The sequence below is a fragment of the Prionailurus bengalensis genome, chromosome A1, assembly GCF_016509475.1.
Source record: "Prionailurus bengalensis isolate Pbe53 chromosome A1, Fcat_Pben_1.1_paternal_pri, whole genome shotgun sequence".
Lineage (NCBI taxonomy): Eukaryota > Metazoa > Chordata > Mammalia > Carnivora > Felidae > Prionailurus > Prionailurus bengalensis.
The window spans coordinates 106,255,904-106,277,587 of NC_057343.1; the positions used below are offsets into that span (position 1 = coordinate 106,255,904).

Genomic DNA, 21,684 nt, shown 5'->3' on the forward strand with positions numbered 1-21,684 from the left:
ACTGTGCTCTTTTCTGAAGATGCAAGAACAGTGAGATGGAATAATTATCCTAAAATGTAGAAAAAGTGACATTTTTACAAAGAATTCTTCCACTGTTAGTTGTAGTTGCTCATATGGAAACACTGAAAAGAAAGGAGTCTTTCTGACTTTGACCTTGTAGGAACTTGAAGTGAATGTTTGCTCTGAGAGTCAAGTATTACTCTAAGTATTATACAGCAGGCAGCAATTAAAAGAGAGGCAAAATGATGCTTTCTGGTTTCCAGAGCCATAGAAATTGATGTCAGTTTCAAAGCAGTGATACTGCTTATGCTTTTATCTTGTGACACTTAAGTTTTGGTTCTGATTATAAATACTTTGAGCACTTGAGGTTTACTTAATTTACTATGCCTAGTAACAGCATGGAGAGACTAAAACTCCAAATCAAATTATAGCTTAGAGAAATTTCTTTGTTTATAGCAAAAATATTTAGCTACTTTATTCCACGGTAAACTTGGGAAGCTATATTCACTGCCTTTTCTTTAAGGACCTTGATTTTAAGTCATTTGTAATTTATTAACTATTTTTTTCAAATACTTATAGTTACTCTTCTCTAGCATTAGGTCTTTCAGGATACAGCTGAGGAAGATTACTGTGTCCATTAATTTTCCGATGAATCTCTTCAGACCTTAGCTAATTCATTATAGGAATGAGGCCAAAATTGTCTCCCCATGATTTAAAACAAAAACAAAAACAAAAAACATCAATAAACCAATAAAACATCTCTTACAGTGATAGGTATTCTTCTTTGTGTCTGTGGGAACAAAAATTTGATTTTTTTTTTTTTAGCATTTTAGCTCTTTCTTTTGGTTATATAGAACTAGGTTGTATGTAATTTTTTGAGTATAATGAATATTCGTTGCTTCATAATTAAAAATAATAATGAAAGATAAAACTCAAGCCTGTTACACTCCGGGAATGACCCAAGGTTTAGGAATTTGTAATTCTTTGAGTAGATTTGAGAAAAACTCGAATCCACATGATTCATGGTCTCAACATAAAGTTTCCAGAATTGAAGTCTGGTTTTAGAGTTGTCTTTGAGGTTTTAATATATTTTGCATGTGTTATAGGATGATCCCATTTGTGTTTAAAAAACTTGAAAGGACTTAAGAATGCGTGTCTACACATGCATATACAATCTTTGTATTACCTTTTTAAACATTTTTGTAAAAATGTGAGAATTACTTAAAAATACTCTGGTTTCTTTCAGAAGTCATTCCTTTATATTCTACAACCTATTCTCTTTCTCAGTGGAATCACTCTGCTTTGTCTTCTTGTATTTCTCATAGCTTTAAGGGTGTAAGCCTAAATTAAGTATGGTGGGAATATTGAATGTTATTTTTCCGTAATTTTAGTTTGTTTCAGATAGGATAGGACTACAGGCATGCTTTAAATGTCTGGTGTAGGTAGAGTGTCAAGACTATAAAGATGTACACTTAACTCGTTTTTAAGAGTATTATAGAAGAAAGGAAAGGGAATGGTATAGAATTTGAAGCAGACATTATATGGGTCTCACTGTATTTTTAAAAGCATATGTTAGAAATAAGACGTTTAAAGCTGAAGGTGTTTTAGAAATCATCTCTTACTGCCTTCATTTTATAGAGGAGGACACTAACATTTTTGTGATTTTGATTCTCCCCCCACCCCCATTATAGTGACGCCTTTGACATACAATATGGAGTAGTGGTTATCCGCCTAAAAGAGGGTCTGGATATATCTCATCTTCAAGCACAAGGTAAGTCTTGCTTGAATAAATGTTTTACTTTAAAAATATAAATGACTCTGTTAGTTCTATGTCATTCTCACAGATTCTTCAATAACTTTAACATTTACTATCTGTTTTGTGTCATGTACTTAATGCATGGCATTTGGAAGTGAAATCTTTTCAGCTCCACCATCTTTTCAGAGTTGGCACCAACCTGGATGATGGCTGGTGATTATTAATGGAGAGAATAAAATTCAGCGTAAATCATAAGTTTAAGAGAAATAAGCATGAGTTATGGTTTTAGTTTGGCCAAATTTATAAAAATACATGGTAAATACTATAGAGAAAAAAATGTTAATGACTGCTAAATCATCATTTTCATGTTTATGAAGGTCATGCTTTTTTACACACAGGTATATTAATAATGAAAACTGAACTTGGTAATGTCATTTTCTCTGTCTTCAGAAAAGACCCTATAAGTCATTTTTCATAACTTTTTCATTTTGAAATGATTATAGATCCATAATAAGTAACAAATAATAGAGAGGTCCTCTGTACCCTTCATCCATTGCTCCCAGAGGTAACATATTGAATATCTATCATTATACGTCATAACCAGGAAACTGACATTGTGACCATTTACCCACCTTATTCAGATTTCACCAGTTCTACTTAACACTTGTGTGTGTGTGCTCATGAACATGTGTATAGTTCTGTGCCGTGTATCACATGCGGTTGATTCATATAACCAGCACCATAATCAAGATACAAAACTGTTCGATCGCCGCAAAAATCTCTCTTGTGCTACTCCTTTATGCCCCCACCATGCCCTTCATCTCTCCCCCATCATTAACCCCTGATACCCACTAATCTCCTCTCCAACTATGTAATTTTTAAAGCATTCAAAAAAAATGTTTTTACATGAAACCTTAAACCTAACTAAGGTATACTGATTACTTTTGCCACCTTAATAAAAACTGGGAAATTCTGTACCCTTTGATGATTTCCTGGTAGTTGAACAAATATTATAAGTTTAAGAAATTGCATACCTAATATTTTACCCTTATCAATTAATTAACTAAATCATCAAAAATAGCTAAGCCTAAATAGCTGAGAGGCACATCATGAACTTTTGTCACCTGTTTATATATTTAAACAGTTGTAATCCTCCCCCTCCTCCCACCATTTTAAGGGTATTGTGCAGTTTTGAAAGGAACGCTTTGAGGTCTTTATCCATGGAACACAAAAGTATGGCTTGCTGAAAATGCATTTTCTTACTCCGGAGTAGGCCTTGCAAAATACTGTTTCAGTTCTCTCGTGAGCTGCCAGCAATTGAGGTTTAGGGTACCTGTTAACTGCACAATTAGTTGTGTTCCCTGTCACTCTCACAAGTATGACAATTTGACTAATCAATTACATATATAGTTGTGTAATCCACTGTGATATGAATCTGACTAGAACTTTAAGAAAACATTTTCATGTGTTTCAATTAGGAAAATTGTTTCGAAGGTCTTGTTATTCGTCATCAGGATTTGGACACAGGAATTTGGTTCAGCACAGGATCAAGAGCACAGGCTTTGGAGTCAGATCTCCTTTGAAAATCCCAGCTTTTTCTCTTAGTACATAGCTCTGTAGCCTGGGCAAGTTTGCTGACTTCCCAGCTTCAGTTTCCTCATATCTTAAAACATAATTATTGGGGTGCTTGGGCTGGCTCAGTCAGAAGAGCCTGAGACTCTTGATCTTGGGGTTATGAGTTCTAGCCCCATGTTGGGTGTAGAGATACTTAAATAAAACATTAAAATTTAAAAAACGTGATTATTTCATAGGGTTGTTGTAAAGAAATGTCTGCGAAGTTCTTAGCATAGTCGTTTCTCTTGTTATTTCTCATCATACAAACAAATCAGTGATGAGGATTATCTGTCACCGATCAGTTTCTTAAGACATTAGTCTTCGTGTTGCATGTTTTCATGGTGGAAGTTAACTGTTTACTAACTACTTCTCAAAAGATACAAAATGGAGAAAGTGCTTTAAAAATGAAAAACTGGTACTCTACCCTGAGTTGATGTCCTGGTTTTGTCTCTATAGTCAGGGGTATAATTTTTCAGCATTGTTTGTCATCTTACACATATGTGAACATTTGTCACATTTTACAGTTTTTACATGTGTAAATGACTTTGAGAGTAGAATTTATTCACCTTCTATACACTATTCTTTTGTCTGCCACACTTTTATGTTCTTTGAATCTCACTCATTACTAATTCCTCAGCACCCAATTCACATGTCTGATACTTAACCGTGGCTCAAGGTATTTGAGTGAATAGTTCTTTCAAAACAGATTATCACATTTGCTTACCTAAGAAATCATGTACTGTAAACTTACTATTTTTTCCTAAACTGTGCTGTGAACTGTTATTTAATCAGTATACCATGGTGCTTTCATTAATGGTTAAAATAAGATTTAGATAATAATTTGATTACTTTCATGTCCGTAGAAGAATTATTGTCTTCACAAGAGAAATCTCCCGGTGTCAAGGATGTGGTACTAAGTATGGAGTACAGTAAAAAATCGGATTTAGATACCTCCAAGCCGTCCGATGAGAAAAGTGTTACACACAAAGGTAATTTTTATTCAGACAAGAAGTGTTATTAATGGTAATGTTTACTTTGGGGAGAAATGGTTTTTATTATATAACATGTCTTATTAAGTAACCCATTCTCTCATTTGTACTGTTCATTTCTAGTAGATGAGGTAAAATGGATGGCTACAACATGATTAGCTATTTTTAAAATACTAAAGTCGATCGTAGAACAGAAGCCATGCCAGTTAATTATACACTACACTAATACCTGCTTGTATATTTTTATATATGCTTTAAATGAAACAATTTAATTTAAAGCCTAGGTTAAATCTGAACTTGGAAAGTAACATGGTAATTTTAGAGTAATGTGATAGAGCATAAGATAACCCTGGAAGAAATGAAGTTGACCACAAATCTACATAATTTTTTTGTAAATCCAGATATTGAAATACTAGGGATTTTGTTTATGTGCTGACATATTTAGAATACTTTTTACATCTACTGCACCTGGAGTTGTTGAGGTAAAACCATGTAATAAAAAATCACATGCAGTTGTATTCCTCACTTAGTCTCTGAAGGAACATGCTATTGGTGTTTGGTTACTGAACTGTTTGGCCATAATTGCACACCTACTACCCCTGGTGACCCATGCGGTTCAGGCCACACAAAGGTCTCCAAATCTCCTGAGATGCTGAGATAATTTCATCCATAAATCTGTGTCATGTTTACAAGACGGAAAGAGGGATGACTTCCAAATCTTACTCTCCCGCCCTCACTCTCCTACCTCTGTTCAGTCAGTATCTCCATCTGTCCTGGTCCCAGCTGGCACGCAACAAGAAAAATCTGCACTGTAAATCATCAAACCATATCATGCTTTTTTGATTCCTATCAAAGAATTACCATTCTTTTTCTGAAATTGATCACTTTGGACAAATCCTGTCGCTGTGAAATCGATCTTTCCCAGATTACGTAGAAGCACTGCTGTTACTTAATATTTCTTTGCTCCTTAGTTACATTGGCTGCTCAGAGTAGTGGTAGTTGAGGCTTTAGTTGAGACCCATTTTCCCTTTAAGTTCTTTGCTGGCTTGATTATAATTTGTTTCCTGTTTCATCTCAAAACTCTATGAAAGATTCTAAAACTGCTTTTAATGTTCCTGCATTTACTTTTAGTTTATGGTATACATGCTCTCATTTTCTCTTTTTATTTTTGTCATCATTTTCTTTTTCCTAAAACCGATCCTTTCTTTACTGAATCTGTTAGGAATTGATAGGTAAAACTATGATGGGAAAGGAAGAAGTAATAGTCATCAAGCATCTACTCTGTGCCTTTCACATTGCAGTAGGTGTTTTCTACACATTAGCTCATTGGGAAGCTTGGGAAGTCATTATTTTTAGAGTAGGAACCTGGGGTGAGTACATACCGGCTCACCTTTTTATTTTGAAAATGTCAATAGCTTTATTACCTTCAGATACCTTTAAATATCTTAGTGTAAATTATTTTTTAAGTGTCAGGATTTCCTTAACATTTTTTGAGCTCTCTGAAATAAATACACCATGTCCACATTTATATTTATAATTGTTATTTTTACTATCATCAAAGACAGTATCAAATATCTACTTTATAAGAACAGTAATACATAATCCTATAAAATTAAATGTAATAATTGAAATGTTCCCTAAGAGGCATAAGAAATTAGCATTCAAAAATAGCATTAATTTTATTTTGTGTTTATTTTCTATGTAGCCAGTTATTTTCAAAATTAACATAGAAACTATAGAAAAGTTTATATAATTTAAAGGTGTTCAGAATTAGAAACATTCTTGTGTAGTCACCGTATAATTATAGGTGTTCGGTATGTCTTTCTTGGTTACTGTGGCACACAGCATGCAACGGGACAGAAAGAGTGCCCTTTGAATACTTACTTTGTGCTAGGCACTGAGCTAAGGTCTTTAATGCTTGCAGCATAATGATCTGAAGAGGTATGTATTGTTCACCCTTTTACTAACAAGGAAAGTGAGGAGTTAACCATTTCAAGCTGACGCAGCCAGGAGAAGCGTTAGAGGGAATCCTGGAATCCTGGGAGCCACTTGACTCCAGAGCAGTGTACTCTTCCCTGTCCGAGTCCGGAGTTTTATATGCCTCAGACACCTCACATAAGCTTATCTGAAGAAGAACCTGAGATTAGCAAAACTGTTAACCCCAAGAAAATACTTAAAGATACCTAAATACAGATGGACCAGTACATGCATACAAACATATATACATGTATATATATGCTTACGTTTTATATATCAATTGATGTATATATGTATAAATAGTATTTTATATAAACCAAAAGACTCTGTCTCTGATCAAATTCCTTCCTGTTTCAAGTGGTGATTAGTTTTTACCAGGACCGGATATCCATTAAACGTTTCTAAAAGTAACTTTTCAGTCATTTGCCCAGTGATGCAGTGGCAGTGTTTAAAATTCATGTGTTATCTGCAGTGTCAGTTTTTAACGTCCTATTTCAATTCTATAAGCCATAGTTGAAATTCTTTTCAACTGATTTCAAGTATGAACATTTACAAGTTTAAAAATCGTGTTCCAGTTTTTGTCAGTTTTACAGGAATACAGTGTAGGGGTGAGCGTTCATCAGTAGCCCTGTTGGAGGGGTCTAAAATATGTTTGCTTTTAAAACTCCTCAACACTCAGTGTAGAAGATATCTATTTTCAGTCTTGATTATTTTTCACAGACTGTCTCATCATACTATGCTCTGTTTATAAATGTGCTCTATTTACATTTTCATTATTAATATAAAGACAATTAACTTATATTTTGTGTTTTTTAAACATAATCTAGATGAGGAAGAGGATGGCAAGACTCCAACTCAACCACTGTTGAAAAAAGGCAGGCATTTTTCATCATTTTGTTTTAATCCCCTTTTTTCATACTGTTAACTCTTTAATTCCAACTTTGCTATTTTCTTTTTTTACCTTAGTTTTTATTTCCATGGCAAGGTGATGCTACAGTTATTTATTGAATGCAGATTAGAAACATTATCTTTAGTCCAACTAAAAAGTGTAAGTCATCCCAGGGAAAGGGAGTATATCAAAGGCAAATTATTTTAAATCATCATAGCATTTCTGAAATACTCAAACCTTGACTGTCAATACCAGTTTCTTATTTTAAACTGCATGGTTTAGGTGCTAAACAGAGACACTGAAATGGGTCTCTTTGCCAGTGTCACTTGCATTCTTTACCATCAGGTGTACCAAGCCAAGCCCTTAATTTTGATACTAATATATTTTTCATTTCAAAAATTATAATATTTCTCACAGCCCTGCTGCGTTTGGGAGATACACAGTCATGTCCCCGGGCATGACTTTTATGAGAAGGAGATAGAGGTGAGAGTTACGGAGCAGTGTGGTTTGGCAGCCATATTATGTCATCATGCACAATCATTCATCATGTTTGCGTGTATCATGGCAGCATGAGAAGTGAATGACAGACATCCTGCAGAAACTATCAGATTTCCTCCTGTGGATTCCTGCTTTTAAAAATTTGCTGTAGGAGTCTCATAATAGTCATTTGCTTGCTCATAGAGTCAGTGCTGAGTTTTTGTTTTTTTTTTTTTTAAGTTTTTGAGTTTTTAATTCCTGAGAATATGGGAACTTCCTTGGTATATTGCTCTTTAGATCTGCAGCACGTGGTGCCCTCCAAGGAGTTCTACCATCTTTCTGTGCCTCAGAGAAAGATGTGTGGTTATATGGCTTTAGCTTTTTGCATCACAAACCAAGGGGTCAAGTTAGGTAAAGATGAGGGTGTTCTTGCTTAGACTCAGAGGTTTCACTGTGGTAATTGTTAGATTGTATTCATTCGTCTTCCACTTCCCTCTGTCTTTTATATTAATGATGGCATTTTATGTAAAATAATTTTTTGATCTTATATTAATGATGACATTTTATGTAAAGTAATTTTTTGATCTTTAAATTACTGAGGAAAAAGATTACAAAAGTGATACGTTCATGGAATAGGCATAAGCCTCATTTGTCCAGTTAGCGTAAAACAACTTCTCAAAAATTAAAATCTAGCAGTCAATTATAATATTCTTGATTGGTATTGGTATTCATGCTTCTTTCATTAAGAATGCTTCAAAATATTAGAAATTAGGCAAGATAATTTGGATGAGTTAAGCTGTTGTAAAGATGTATTTATCTGTGAACGTCTTTCAAAAGTACATTTAAATTATAAACCACTGAAAGCTTATGATGGATGCCATATACAACTGTCTGCATTATAAACATTTAAATATACAAGAGTTAGGAAATTATAGGAATTCAGCAAAAGAGACTTGAGTATTTATCTCCCTTACGTGTTATTTTTCTGCTTCATCCTTTAGAATCCAAAGGCCCTGCTGTGCCCTTAAATGTAGCTGACCAAAAGCTTCTTGAAGCTAGTACACAGTTTCAGAAAAAACAAGGAAAGAATACTATTGATGTTTGGTGGCTTTTTGATGATGGAGGTAAGGTTGTTACCATGCTTTTTAGCAGTTTTACATGTAGTGAAGTTGTGGGACTATGGGAATAGTACTAAGAAATGACGTGTCCTTTTCATCCCTAGACCCCTTTCCAGTTTTGTCAACATTCCCCAAAGCACCAGGATTAGTTTCAGAATCAGGTGTTGCACTTAACTGTTACCTCTTCAGTGTCCTTCACTTCGCAAGTTGCCTACTTCTTGAGCTCATGACCTTAATATTTTTTGGGTTTTGCTGTTTTTTTTTTTTTAATCGACCAGTCTGAGAATGTCACTAGATTTGAAGTACCATTTAATCTTTTGTCATAATTAGCTTACATTATGTAGGTTTTTGGTAGAACTATTACGGAAGTGACGCTATGCTCTTCTGTCTATATCTCAAGTGGGACATGATGTTTGTTTTGGCTCATGACTGGTGAAGTTAGCTTTGACCATTGAGTAAGGTGGTTTTCACTAGATTTTTAGAATGAAAAGTTACTGTTTCCCCTTTTTAATTACACATATTAGTGGATGGGGATTTACTTTTGGATTAGGTAAATATACCATCATTTCTACAACTTTTACCACCATCTTTAGCATCCTTTGATACTTTGGCCTGCTCTTATCATTGGTGTGGTGTGTTTGTGGTTGCCAAATGATGATTTTCGAATCCTGTTATTTCTTCCTCTTAGTTGGCTTCTTACTGTAAGGAAGAGCTTTCTCTTTTTTTCTATCTTTGTGAACTCATAGACTGTATTCAGTGTGAGATGATTTGTCATTCTCATTATTTGTTTTGATGTTCAGATCGTTTCCATATTTGGCCAGCAAGATCCTCTGTAGTCTGACTTGTGTGTCCATTTGTCATTTCCCAATCGTAAGATGTTCCAGACTTACTTTTGTACTTTGCCTGTACCAGCCATTGAGTCACCTTTTACCCGAGGAACGCTGACTGCTCTTAGTGGAGAATGGTATATAGAAACAAAGATACGCTTGTTGCCACTGCAGTGTCACTGCTCCCAGGCCCTCTCAGTAGACGGGTCTCAGAAACTTACCATAGATATGTTAGTACATGTAAGTATAGATTGAACACCCATTCCAGTTTAAATACTGCAGGGTTTAATCCAGCTTCTTCCTTCTTGGAGTTCTCATTTGAGAGAGAAACCCGGCTCCCACTAGGTTCAGTGAAGACACTCAGTTCCTCAGTCCTCCTGTATGTGACTAACCTCCCAGTTCCATTGGGCTTCCCTCCTTGTTCAGGCCTACCTCATGGCTTTCTGTCTGAATTATTAAGGAAGAACAGATAGAAAAATATTGTTTAATGCAGAGTTGTAGCAGACATTCTTTTAGAGATTAAATTGAATTAAAAGGTCTTAATTGAGAAATTAGCATTTCGTGAATGATTTTTTATATTTTTATGATTTAGGTTTGACCTTATTGATACCTTACCTTCTGACTACCAAGAAAAAGTGGAAAGACTGTAAGATCAGAGTGTTCATTGGTGGGAAAATAAACCGAATAGACCATGACCGGAGAGCGTAAGTGTATTTAAATGGAAGAGCATTAATCTAGCCATAGTTCACTATTACAGTATATTTGATAGTATAAAAAAGACACAGTCCAGAAAATGTCAGTCAGGTTGTCCTATACTGAAGCTGAAAATCTTGTTAAACAACTAAAACCTCATTCTCTTTAATTTAATCTTTATGTTTAAGTTGTAGATAGTTCATTTTACTGATTCCTAATATTTTTTCATATATTGACATTTTAGAAAGTCTTTGTTAAAGATTTGCAGCATTTAAATGTTAGGCATGTAAAAAATCAGTGGATGTGCCTCCAAATCACATATTCCCGTGTGAGATACATTCTGTAGACTTGAAGACAACAGAAATGAAGGATGCCGCGGTCATCCCTTGTCTTACTCCCGCTGTACTGTCCCCATTCTATTTCTGGTTGAGTGATTTGCTACATACCCCACATCTCGTCCCTGACCTTTTCAGCACACACTATACACTCTTCTCTTGAGTTCACGTTTGAAAAGTAGAGCTCTGATTATAAGATGCCTCTGCCCAAATACTTGGAATTTCCTCTCTGTTACATTCCATAGAAAGTCTGTGCTAAAATATGACAAAGCCCAAACGCTCTGTCCTGTTCTCCACACTGTGTCTTACCCCTCACTGTGGTGCGCACTGGTGCACCTGCCCTGAACACACATGCTGTCTCAGGCTTGTACCCCTCTCTGCTCTCATCTCTACTGTAAACAGCTCCTCTCATGAAACACTCCAGACTTTCAAGTCCAGCATTGCCGTCACTTTCTTTGTGACACTTGCCCTAATGTGTTTTATTTTTATACCATTGTCTCCCCATTAGTTGTTACCCTTCCTTCCTCAGTAACGGTATACTTGGTATCACTCGCTGCATTCTAGGTACTGCAATCTAAACTTAGATTTGAGTTTCGTGGGCCCAGTGACACATAGCAGGCACTTAATAGATCTACACTGGAATTCAACTAAATGTCCAGTCATCTCACATAGTGAATTATGCAAGAAATACTAGAAATAATTCAAAAGTTAAACCTGGAGCGAGTCTGTTTTCTAATGTCTTAATTTAGAAAACTCTGTTTTCTTAAAAATAGAATCCCCTTGTGCTGACAGCTTTTCCTTTGCGTTTTTTTCCACTTTTTTGTTGGAGCCACCAAGGTTTCCTTGCCATTTATGCCTCTGAAAAGGTATTTCTTTACTGAAAAGTCAGAGGCTTGTTGGAGCTTCTTTTTCATGTCTGTCCCAGTCCCCCTCCCCCTCAAAAATGCTGTGAACTTGATCTGCCATTAGTTATAGCTTTTGATGGCCCCCAAAAGTCCTGTTTGGGTCTTGAGATAGGCATTCTTCCTGGATGGAAGAAGAATCAAAAAATAATTAAACTTAACAACTGTTTACTAGTTTTTGCGGAAATCCATATAGTCACCAATATAATCTGTCTAAAAAAAGTTTTAACTGAAGTACAGTTGACATATATAGTTATGTTGGTTTCAGGCGGGCAACATAGTGATTCCATATCTCTTTATGTCATGCTCACCACAGGATTGCTACCATCTGTCCCTGTACAGCGCTATGAAAATACCATTGACTATATTCCCCAGGCTGTACCTTTCATCTTCGTGACTTGTTCATTCTGTAACTGAAAGCCTGTATCTCTGACTCCTTGTGACAAAAATTAAATTTAAAAACTAGTTGCCTTCCAAATTTCATTATTACTGTCTTTCCATTCATGATTAGATACTAAGGAGCGATTCAGAGAAAGTGAAAGAATATAACCGGAGTCTCTACTCAGGGAATTTTGAGTTCTGCTCAGTTGAATGTACCGTGTGAACTAACACAGGTGAACTTTATTCAGCACCTGATACGGTTTTCCTATAAATGATGCTTTTCAGATACAGTGATGCAGCCTGAAATGGAATAAGAATACATAGATGCAGCTTTTATGTATCTCAATGCTTTTCATTTTTGTTTTAGGATGGCTACTTTGCTTAGTAAGTTCCGGATAGACTTCTCTGATATCATGGTCTTAGGAGATATTAATACTAAACCAAAGAAAGAAAAGTAAGTTCTTGGATAAATTACTCTGTATAGATAACTGATTCTTTTATGGATGACCTACTCACATATTCCAGTAACAGATCATTCAACTTAAACTAATTACCTGGAGGTTTTACCTGCTGTTAGCATGTGAAGTCAACTTTTTTAAATCTGGTACTGACAGTTGGCATGCCTGTAGCTGTTACTAAAGTAAGTGTAAGGGCTTTCAGTTTTCAGAGAATTCAGTTAGTGCTTTACAAGTAATTTCTGAAAATCCTAATGCCACAGAAATTCCACATGGTTCTTTGAATTTCCACTGTTCATGCCTATATTCATTACCACCACTCACTCAATTCCTACTCCACATTATATATTACTTTTCACTGTTTTGCCTTATTAGTAAAATAGGAGAATCAAAAATTAGCCTATAATAGTTGCAATCAGAATTCTCAAGGGTCAAGGGAAAGTGTACTCATGGAATAATCTACCTGAAAATGGTACCTAGAGATTGTTATAATAATATGTATATTTATGTTACCAGGCATAATTTTAATTATTCTCAAGTAAATTGTTGAATAAATGATGAAGCTGGTTTAAAGAATTTATCTTAAATAGAAAACAATAAGGTATACTTTGTAAGCTTATAATCAGGGAAGGATTTGTTTCCTTTTATAAAACAATATATGCCAGGAACTTTGTACGAAACTTGATACTGAAAAATATTTTTCACATTCATAGGGGATTAGAGTGTTTATGTTCTTTTACTGTCTCTTATCCTATTAAATTATCTTTGTATCTAGAGATTGATTGTGCATCTTCTTAAATGTTAAGTATCTGTGTGTTCCTCCCTTCAGAATATTCTAGTACCTTTTCTCCTACTACTGCTCGTTTCATTCAGTGGTACTTGAACTAGGAAAGGTTTTGAATATTTTGAGTAAAGGAACAACACAATTTGACGTATTGCTCAAAAGGATCATTTTAGCTACGGTGATGGAAATGTATGTAGGTTGACGGGGGGGTGGGCATAGGAGCAGGGAGTAGTTACAGAGAGATCATTGTTAGCAGTTCAAATTACAATTCTGTTATTGTGAATATGGTTCTAAATCTCTAATCACTTTGAGAAACTAGAGATGGCTGTTTTCTGAATAAGTTGCCAAAGAGATGGTTATAATTAGGGTGTGGAAGTGAGCAGGAGAGATGGAAAACACTGACTTCTCAAATTCTAATTTAGCATTTACGATCTTAGTGTTAAGTAATTCAGATTGTGATTGTCAGTTTTTTTTAAGTATTGTAGCATTTGATGAAATGATTGAGCCGTATAGACTTCATGAAGATGACAAAGAACAAGATATTGCAGATAAAATGAAAGAAGATGAGCCGTGGCGAATAACAGATAATGAGCTTGAACTTTATAAGACCAAGGTATTATTTCTCTTCTGCTTTCTTTTCATTAATCTTCCATTGATTTTTTTTAAAAATACGTTAAAATAGAAGTATCAAGAACTATAATTTGTTACGGAAGGAACCAGTCTTGTGAATTCAGTCTCCTCTAAGTTGGATCTGTATGTGAAGAGTGTGTGTAAATCATTAGGTCTTTTTTAAACTAGGGAACAGAGACTTTTATTACACCAAAATTATTTTGGTTTCTTTTTGCTTACTTCTATATAGTTCTATGAACCACACTAGATTCCACTTTTCCAATGGTCTAGGAATGACTTTGTCTTATTTCCTTTCAGACCTATCGGCAGATCAGGTTAAATGAATTACTAAAGGAACATTCAAGTACAGCTAATATCATTGTCATGTAAGTAATGTCTATACTAAGATTTTCTTCGGTATTCAGTTTATGATAATGTGATTAGGATTAATTGCCATACCAAGTACATACGTATATATTTCCCAGTAATGATCTAGTGGTTATAAGTAGGAAAAACAAACTTTTGTTAATATACTTCAAGCATACGGAAAAATCACTTAAGGTAGGAGGAAAGAAAAGCAAAAATCTTAAGCTTATAGGAATCTAAGTAATTCTTTACCACAATAGTTTATTATGGAATTTTTCCTTTCTTCTTTTTCCCACCTTTTAAAAACTCCTTGGCTTTGAGGACACTCCATCATATGTGGGGTATGAGGACCTCAAGTTAGACTTTGGACCCTGAGGTGGTGGAGGGCACCTGGCTGGCTGAGTCTGTAGAGTGTGCCTTTCTTGATCTGGGGTTGTGAGTTTGAGTGTGACATTGAGGGGTGGATTGTACTGACTTAAAATATTTTTTTTTTTTTTTCTGAGAAAGAGAGGGCACAAGTAAGCACAGGGCAGAGAGAGAAGCCCAGCTCACTTGAAACGGCACTCAAGCTCATCTGATGCCAGACTTAACTCACCAACTGTGAGATCATGACCTGAGCCAAAGTCAGATGTTTAATGAATGACTGAGCCACCCAAGCACCCCTCCAAATCAGTTTTTTACTATTAAACTTGCCTTAGATTTTTAAAAAATCTTAAAAAAAAAATTGTAGACCCCAGGCAGCATCCTCATAGAAATAACACCATAAAGTTACCTTGGGGGTTTAATGTAAAAAGTGGTTCTTGTCTGAATCTGCTCCCCCAGTTTTCCACACACAAACTTTACATACAGACACTCTGTCCTTGCATTGAATATAGGTGTTAATGCTCTCTAGCTTTTTTTTTTTTCCTCACTAAATCAGATTCGGTAGGTATTACTTGAACCTGAATTTTCTGTCATGGAGCCTGGGTCCTTCAATAGGTTAAAAAAAAAAAAAAAAGCTCAATCCTCCAAAAACATCCCAAATGATGAAATAAAATAATACTAGAGAAATGTTGTTTTGATTAACAAAAAATACCCAGAAGATTTCAAGTTTTGCTGCTAATGATCACATACTGTAATGGAATATGCTAAAACAGAAGTCTAGAGAGAAACAGTTGATAAGGCAACTGGTGACTACTACCACTATCTACAAATAGGAATGAAAGACCAGACAATTGAGTGGCTCAGTCCATTGAGTGACTTCAGCTCAGGTCATGATCTCATGGTTCATGGGTTCAGGCCCTGTGTTGGGCTCACCGCTGTCAGTCAGGATCCTGCTTTAACTCCTCTGTCCCCTTCTCTCACTGTCCCTCCCCTACTCGCGCTTTCTCTCTCAAAAATAAACACTAAGAAAATAAATGAAAGCCCACAGAAATAAGAGAAGTTGAAAATTAATACATAGAATTAATTATGTTTCAGTTTTGTTTATCCATGTGTAGTTTCTGCTTTCACAATTCAGATAGAAACAGCCCTTTCTCCTAAAAGAATTCTGTCCTTAATGAAGAAGAGAAAATGTGAAGTTTAGCGTTAGATATAAAATGTGCTACAGTTGATAGAAATACTTATTTCTATTCTTACAGATAAATTTTAAAAATCTTTTGTTCAGACATGTGAAAGGGAGAATAGTGATCTATGAGTATAGTCATTGTTACGCTATGTTCAGAATTTGCCACGCTCAAAAACAATGTGTAACTAACCAAAGTAATTTTTAGTTAATATTACTAGGGACTCCATATATAATTTTTATTACATTTTCTATTTTCAACTTAAATGCATTGCCTAATTTCCTTTCTCTTTTTGATACCAGGAGTCTCCCAGTTGCTAGGAAAGGTGCTGTGTCAAGTGCTCTCTATATGGCCTGGTTAGAAGCTCTATCAAAGGACCTACCGCCAATTCTCCTAGTCCGTGGGAATCATCAGAGTGTCCTTACCTTCTATTCTTAAGTGTTCCGACACAGCGGACAGCCCTCCAGATGGTACTTTAGTGCCCAGTGGAGTAACTGAAATCTTCAATGACACATTAACATCACAATGGCGAACTATGACTTTTCTTTCACTATTTCATTAATTTGAAAGCACACAGGGAAGTTGCTCCATTGATCCGTGTATGGAGACTTCAGTTTTAGTCAAGTCTGTATTTCAATCTGAATGAATGATGATGATTCCTTGTTGCTGGACTGAAGCTCATGAGAGTAAAGTTTTCCTTTGCTACTTGAATAGCAATAAAAGTGTGTTATTTTTTGATTGATGAGAGGAGTACAAAAAGCCTTTAGCCTTGAGGTGCCTTCTGAAATTAACCAAATTTCATCCATATATCCTCTTTTATAAATTTATAGAATGTCAAATTTTGCCGTCAGCTATTATTTTTATTTCTAGTCTCTTCCACCGTGAAATGAAATGGACACTGCTTTTCTTCTTCCATTGACCAATTAGTGTTGAGTACTGTATGTTTTCTATTACTTTTGTAAAGGTATCTGTTAGATACTAAAGATGAGAATTAGGGCAAGTTAATGAAAAATGCAAAAAAAAAAAAATGATAACCCAAAAGTGACCCCAAAGGTTAGGTTTCTGTGGGTTTATATAAAATGTAGATCTAGGAAAAAAAGACCCAATAAACCTTTCTTTGTTTTGTTTTTTTTTAATCTCTAATTGGCTATTTGTATTTTTATTTGAAATCTTAGGGACGGTTGAAGATTTATCCAGTACTTCTATATACCATGCTGAAAAATCTCCTGTTGTCATTCTTCAGACCAAAGTCCTCAAAATCATTTGTATCTATTAGAAGGGAGATCGGTCCTAATTTATAGTTTTCCTCAAATCTTGAGGGACTTTTAAGAAATGCTAAAAGATTTTTCTCGAGGAAAATTAGATAAAATAATGTCATCAAATAGACTGTTTCAGTAAACAATATGTGGAATCCCACTGTACCATCGTTTATAAATCATTAAAATATTTAATGTTTCATCAAATGGTTAAATGGACCACTGGTTTCTTAATGAAATGTTTTTAGGCTTAATTCATTCAATTGTCAAGTATACTTAGTCTTAATTAATATACTCAGGTTTGAACAGATTATTCTGAACATTTAAATTTAATCCATTCTTAATACTTTAAAACTTTTGTGTTAAGAAAAACTGCCAGTTTGTGCTTTTGGAATGTCTGTTTTGACATCATAGTCTACTAGTACAATTTTGACAGTGCGTACGCACTGTTACTAAAAGCTTTATATACAATTATCAATGTGAAGTTTTTCATTTTTTATTCAAGGAAGGATTTCCTAAAAACATTTCAAGGGATAGATGTCTGCATATATGTATGTGTGTATGCATATGTATATGCATACACAGATGCATATGTGTATATAATGACGTTTATGTTGCTGGTGTTTTTGCATTTTAAAGTGATCCAAGATTCATTAGACTAAAATTTTTTTGTTTTGGTAAACATAAGTTCAAAATGAGATTGAAAGGTAACAGGTTTCCTGGAGAACAAAGGTGATCATTGGAAGGGCATGTAACTTCACACAGTTACTGTTCAGTTAGAAAATGGAGAACACATCCGCTACAGTACTGTTCAGTGAGTTCATTGGCATAAGTCTCCGTGGTGAAGAATGTATGCAGGTTTTCATGAATCTTGATAGAAATCCATAAAATTACTACTGTTGTCAATAGTGCAGTCTTTTTGCTGCGTGAGCATAAACTAAATGAATAGAAAAGTGGAGATCTGATGATAATTTTGAATTCAGAATGTTAAAATGAAGTAATTGTTTTTCCAAATTTTTTTCCCTACATTATAACTCACAGCATTGTTCCATTTTATTGCAGGTTTTGTAGTGTTTTGGGGGAAAGACAGTAGAAGTGTCATATTATTCAGTAAACAATATCGTGTTTGAACTTTTTAAATGGATAATAGGGCATGAATTGAGTGCTGCTATCTTGAAATGTGCACAGGTACACTTACTTTTTTTTTTTTTTTTTTTTGGAATTTTTCCCATTCAGGAAACCATCATTGTGATCTGTACTGCAGGAACCAAATGTCATGCATCATACATATGTGTATAAAGTACATAAAATATATCTAAATATGCATAATGGGGGGAGGGTAATATTGTCTGTGAAATAATGTAAGAAGCTTTTCACTTAAAAAAAAAAATGCATTACTTTCACTTAACACTAGACACCAGGTCAAAATTTTCAAGGTTGTTGTAGTACTCTAATAAATTTCAACAATTCTTAGAGATGCTAGCTAGTGTTGAAGCTATTCTACTCTTTTATTTATGCTGAATTTGATTATTTTAATGCCATTTTTTTTTTAGTTCTAATCATTGGTGATAACTTGGAAATAAATATGCAATGGCATTGGACAGTTCATTATTTCTATAGGTAAATACTGGGTTTAGAGAGAATGGTGGTGTTAAGCTGATTATTAAGGGTTAATTAAATCAAATATTTATTTGTTACATTATTTCATTTGTACTTTAGGTTTCCTTTTACATTCTTTTTATATGCTTTCTGACGTTACATATTTTTAAAGACTATGGAAATAATTTAAAGATTTGAGCTCTGGTGGATGTTGATCTACTAAGTTTGAAAATGTAATATTTTGATAATACTGTACTATAACTGTCACACACCTGCTTTTCTAACGTTTTAATGTGGAATATTGCAGTTGCTGCTTGTACAGAGGTTACTGCAATAAAGGAAGTGGATTCATTAAAACTACTTAATGTCTACTCTTCTATTTTATCTGTTTTGGAAATCTTTGTCAACTTTGTGATATACCCTCATTTATAGGACTGTTATTTCACAATATCAGAGTTTTTTAGTGGCTTTTACTGTAATATTCATGCCTTGGAAACGTTGTTTGAAATTGTTTGCTATCCCTGGGCCTTTGTCCCTAAGCCTCATAGTCCCTGTCTTTTCTTCGGAAGACTTTTGGCTAAGCTGATTAGCGATTCTATAAAACATTTTCGCTTTCTTATTTGAACATTATAGTAAGCATGTCATATATGCAGGACGGTTAAGTTATCTCTGTTTTACTCTTGAGAAAGCAACTTGGCGCAATGTAGGGAGTTTCCTGAGGTCATGTGGCAAATAAGTGAAGAATGTTGGCCGAGAGCCCAGATCTTTCATCTCCTGGGGTATCTCTATTACGCGTTCACTGCTGCCTGATCCATAACTAAGAGGTCTGGGATAGACTGGCTATTTCCAAACTGCTCGTCCATGTCTGCCAGCAAATGTGTGTTCAGGTAATGCAATTAAAGTTAGAAATACAGAGTGGCTACAGGCTGGCTAATACATCTGAAGCCAAACAGAGGTGTCCACTGCATGATCTTTACTTGCTTATTGTCCAGTAGTCTGCTATTCAGGGTCCTTATTTCTTTGGGGACTTAAAAGGGGGTTCAGAGGCAACTATGAACTATGAATGTGGCATTTCCCAGTATCCTAGTATCCAAAGGTTTTCCAAGTGGGGATGCCATTCATCTTTGAGCCAGCAGGTATTTTTTGTTCATTCACTGGGAAGAAAATATAAATGCATGTGATACAATTCTGTCTTTATGGACCAACAGGATGTGTGTAGGTACAGAACCAATAGGTGATAGTTTAATGTTGAACTCTTGGAGGAAAGATGGCACAAGTCCTGGGACATGCTCATCAGGAAGTACTATTTAGCTAGTTGAGAGAGTAGATACACATAATGTGTTGGTGGGTTAACCAACTGGACATACATACTTTGTAGACTCCTAAAATACCTAAAGATCTAAGTCTTGTTGCTCTCTATGGAATCTGGAAGCAGGGGTCAGGTCAGAGACCTCTTCAGATAGGCTATTAAATGGTAGTATTAAGAACTTCAGCCCAGTTTTTCCTCTTGAATCTTCCAATGAATGTTGTGTTATGGCTAGAAAGCACTGTTTTAGGGGAAACGTGAAGGCCTCTGAATTTGTGACCTCCTGTTGTGCGGCCTTAGTGTTCACTATACTCAGAGATGAGGAACTCATTCCCCAAAACGGTAGTGTCTTGTCCACACATATCCTCTGTTCCACTCTTCTCAGATACGGAAACAAATTACCAAGATGTTCTGACCACAGCTGCAAAGGAAAATAAATTGTACATTTTTGATCCACAGAATAAGATCGGTGATCTGTGGATACTGAATACAAACATAGAGACCTGACTCAATACTTGCCAGAATTTGATTAGATAACTGCGGAAGCTTTTGGGGTAGGGGGGAGAGAAACATGCAGATTTTATCCAGGCTAAAGAAGGGAAAGCACCTGACAGGGTCATTTTATGTCTTCTATCTCTAATAACAGGTAAAAAAGTCTTAAAATTGTGCAGGCAGTGTTTTTGATAAACATACGGTACACAAAAAAGGCATCTAACAACTACTCCTGCGAGAGACTATTTTACTTGCTCTTTTACAAATACATTTAGCCCCCATCAAGCCATTTTTGAAAGAGGTAGTCACAATTTGAAAAGGGAGCTGTAGTTCATCTAAATGACAAGCCACGGGTTATTTTTCTTTGAAGTCCACAACATTTTTGCTTAAGTGTAGACAACTCTTGAGTTGTCTTAAGAACTTGAGTTCCTGGGGCGCCTGGGTGGCGCAGTCGGTTATGCGTCCGACTTCAGCCAGGTCACGATCTCGCGGTCCGTGGGTTTGAGCCCCGCATCGGGCTCTGGGCTGATGGCTCAGAGCCTGGAGCCTGTTTCTGATTCTGTGTCTCCCTCTCTCTCTGCCTTTCCCCGTTCATGCTCTGTCTCTCTCTGTCCCAAAAATAAATAAACGTTGAAAAAAAAATTAAAAAAAAAAAAAAGAAATTGAAGGGACGCTTGAGTGGTTCAGTCAGTGAAGCATCTGACTCTTGATTTTGGCTCAGGTCATGATCTCACCTTTGTGAGATCCAGCCCCATTGTCAGATAGTGCACTAAACTTGGAGCCTGCTTAAGATTCTCTCCCTCTCCCTCTGCCCTTCCCTTGCGCACTCAAAAAAAATTTTTTTTTAGAAGATGATAGGGACAATTTGGGAAAGGGGGTGGGGGAGGGTAAAAAGGTAAGCTCCAAGAAAGATTTGAGGATTGTGAAAGATAGACCGCTTTATGGCTAAGTCTTTCACTCCTGTTTCCTTCCAGGAAACAGTAGATTGTGAAGAATGGAATTTTTTTTCACCGAATTTTAAAATCTATTGGTCAAAATCAGCATCTATTAACTACATGGTACCAGCCTCTGAGATACACCCGACATCCTTCAGGTAGCCTGTCTATGACTTTCCCACCAGTAAAGATAATCCTTTGTTTACTGTCTATGCACCTGTGAGTTCAGCATTATTGACATAAATTTTCCAAGTGGGCTTTTTTCAGAAAATTGATAGTCAGGAAGCACAGGTGTATTATGTATTAAAACACTAGAACAGTGGTGTGCTTCAGAATCGGCTGCAGGGTTTGTTAAAACCTCCTTCACTCCTGGCAGATCT

General features: G+C 35.5%; 1 protein-coding gene across 2 annotated transcripts in view; it reads left to right on the forward strand.

The window, feature by feature from the left end:
- SLC12A2 (solute carrier family 12 member 2) overlaps positions 1-18,931 on the forward strand; it is a 107,530-nt gene extending 88,599 nt beyond the window's left edge. The window contains exons 19-27 of one of the 2 annotated variants that reach the window (XM_043586844.1): positions 1,692-1,771; positions 4,234-4,359; positions 7,164-7,211; positions 8,704-8,826; positions 10,240-10,351; positions 12,326-12,412; positions 13,675-13,810; positions 14,125-14,192; positions 16,019-18,931. In XM_043586844.1, the coding sequence (XP_043442779.1) occupies positions 1,692-1,771; positions 4,234-4,359; positions 7,164-7,211; positions 8,704-8,826; positions 10,240-10,351; positions 12,326-12,412; positions 13,675-13,810; positions 14,125-14,192; positions 16,019-16,154 (916 nt within the window). In that variant the 3' untranslated portion in view covers positions 16,155-18,931. The remainder of the gene's footprint in view (positions 1-1,691; positions 1,772-4,233; positions 4,360-7,163; positions 7,212-8,703; positions 8,827-10,239; positions 10,352-12,325; positions 12,413-13,674; positions 13,811-14,124; positions 14,193-16,018) is intronic. The other variant, XM_043586853.1, reaches the window with a different exon arrangement.
- Positions 18,932-21,684: the final 2,753 nt, after the last annotated feature.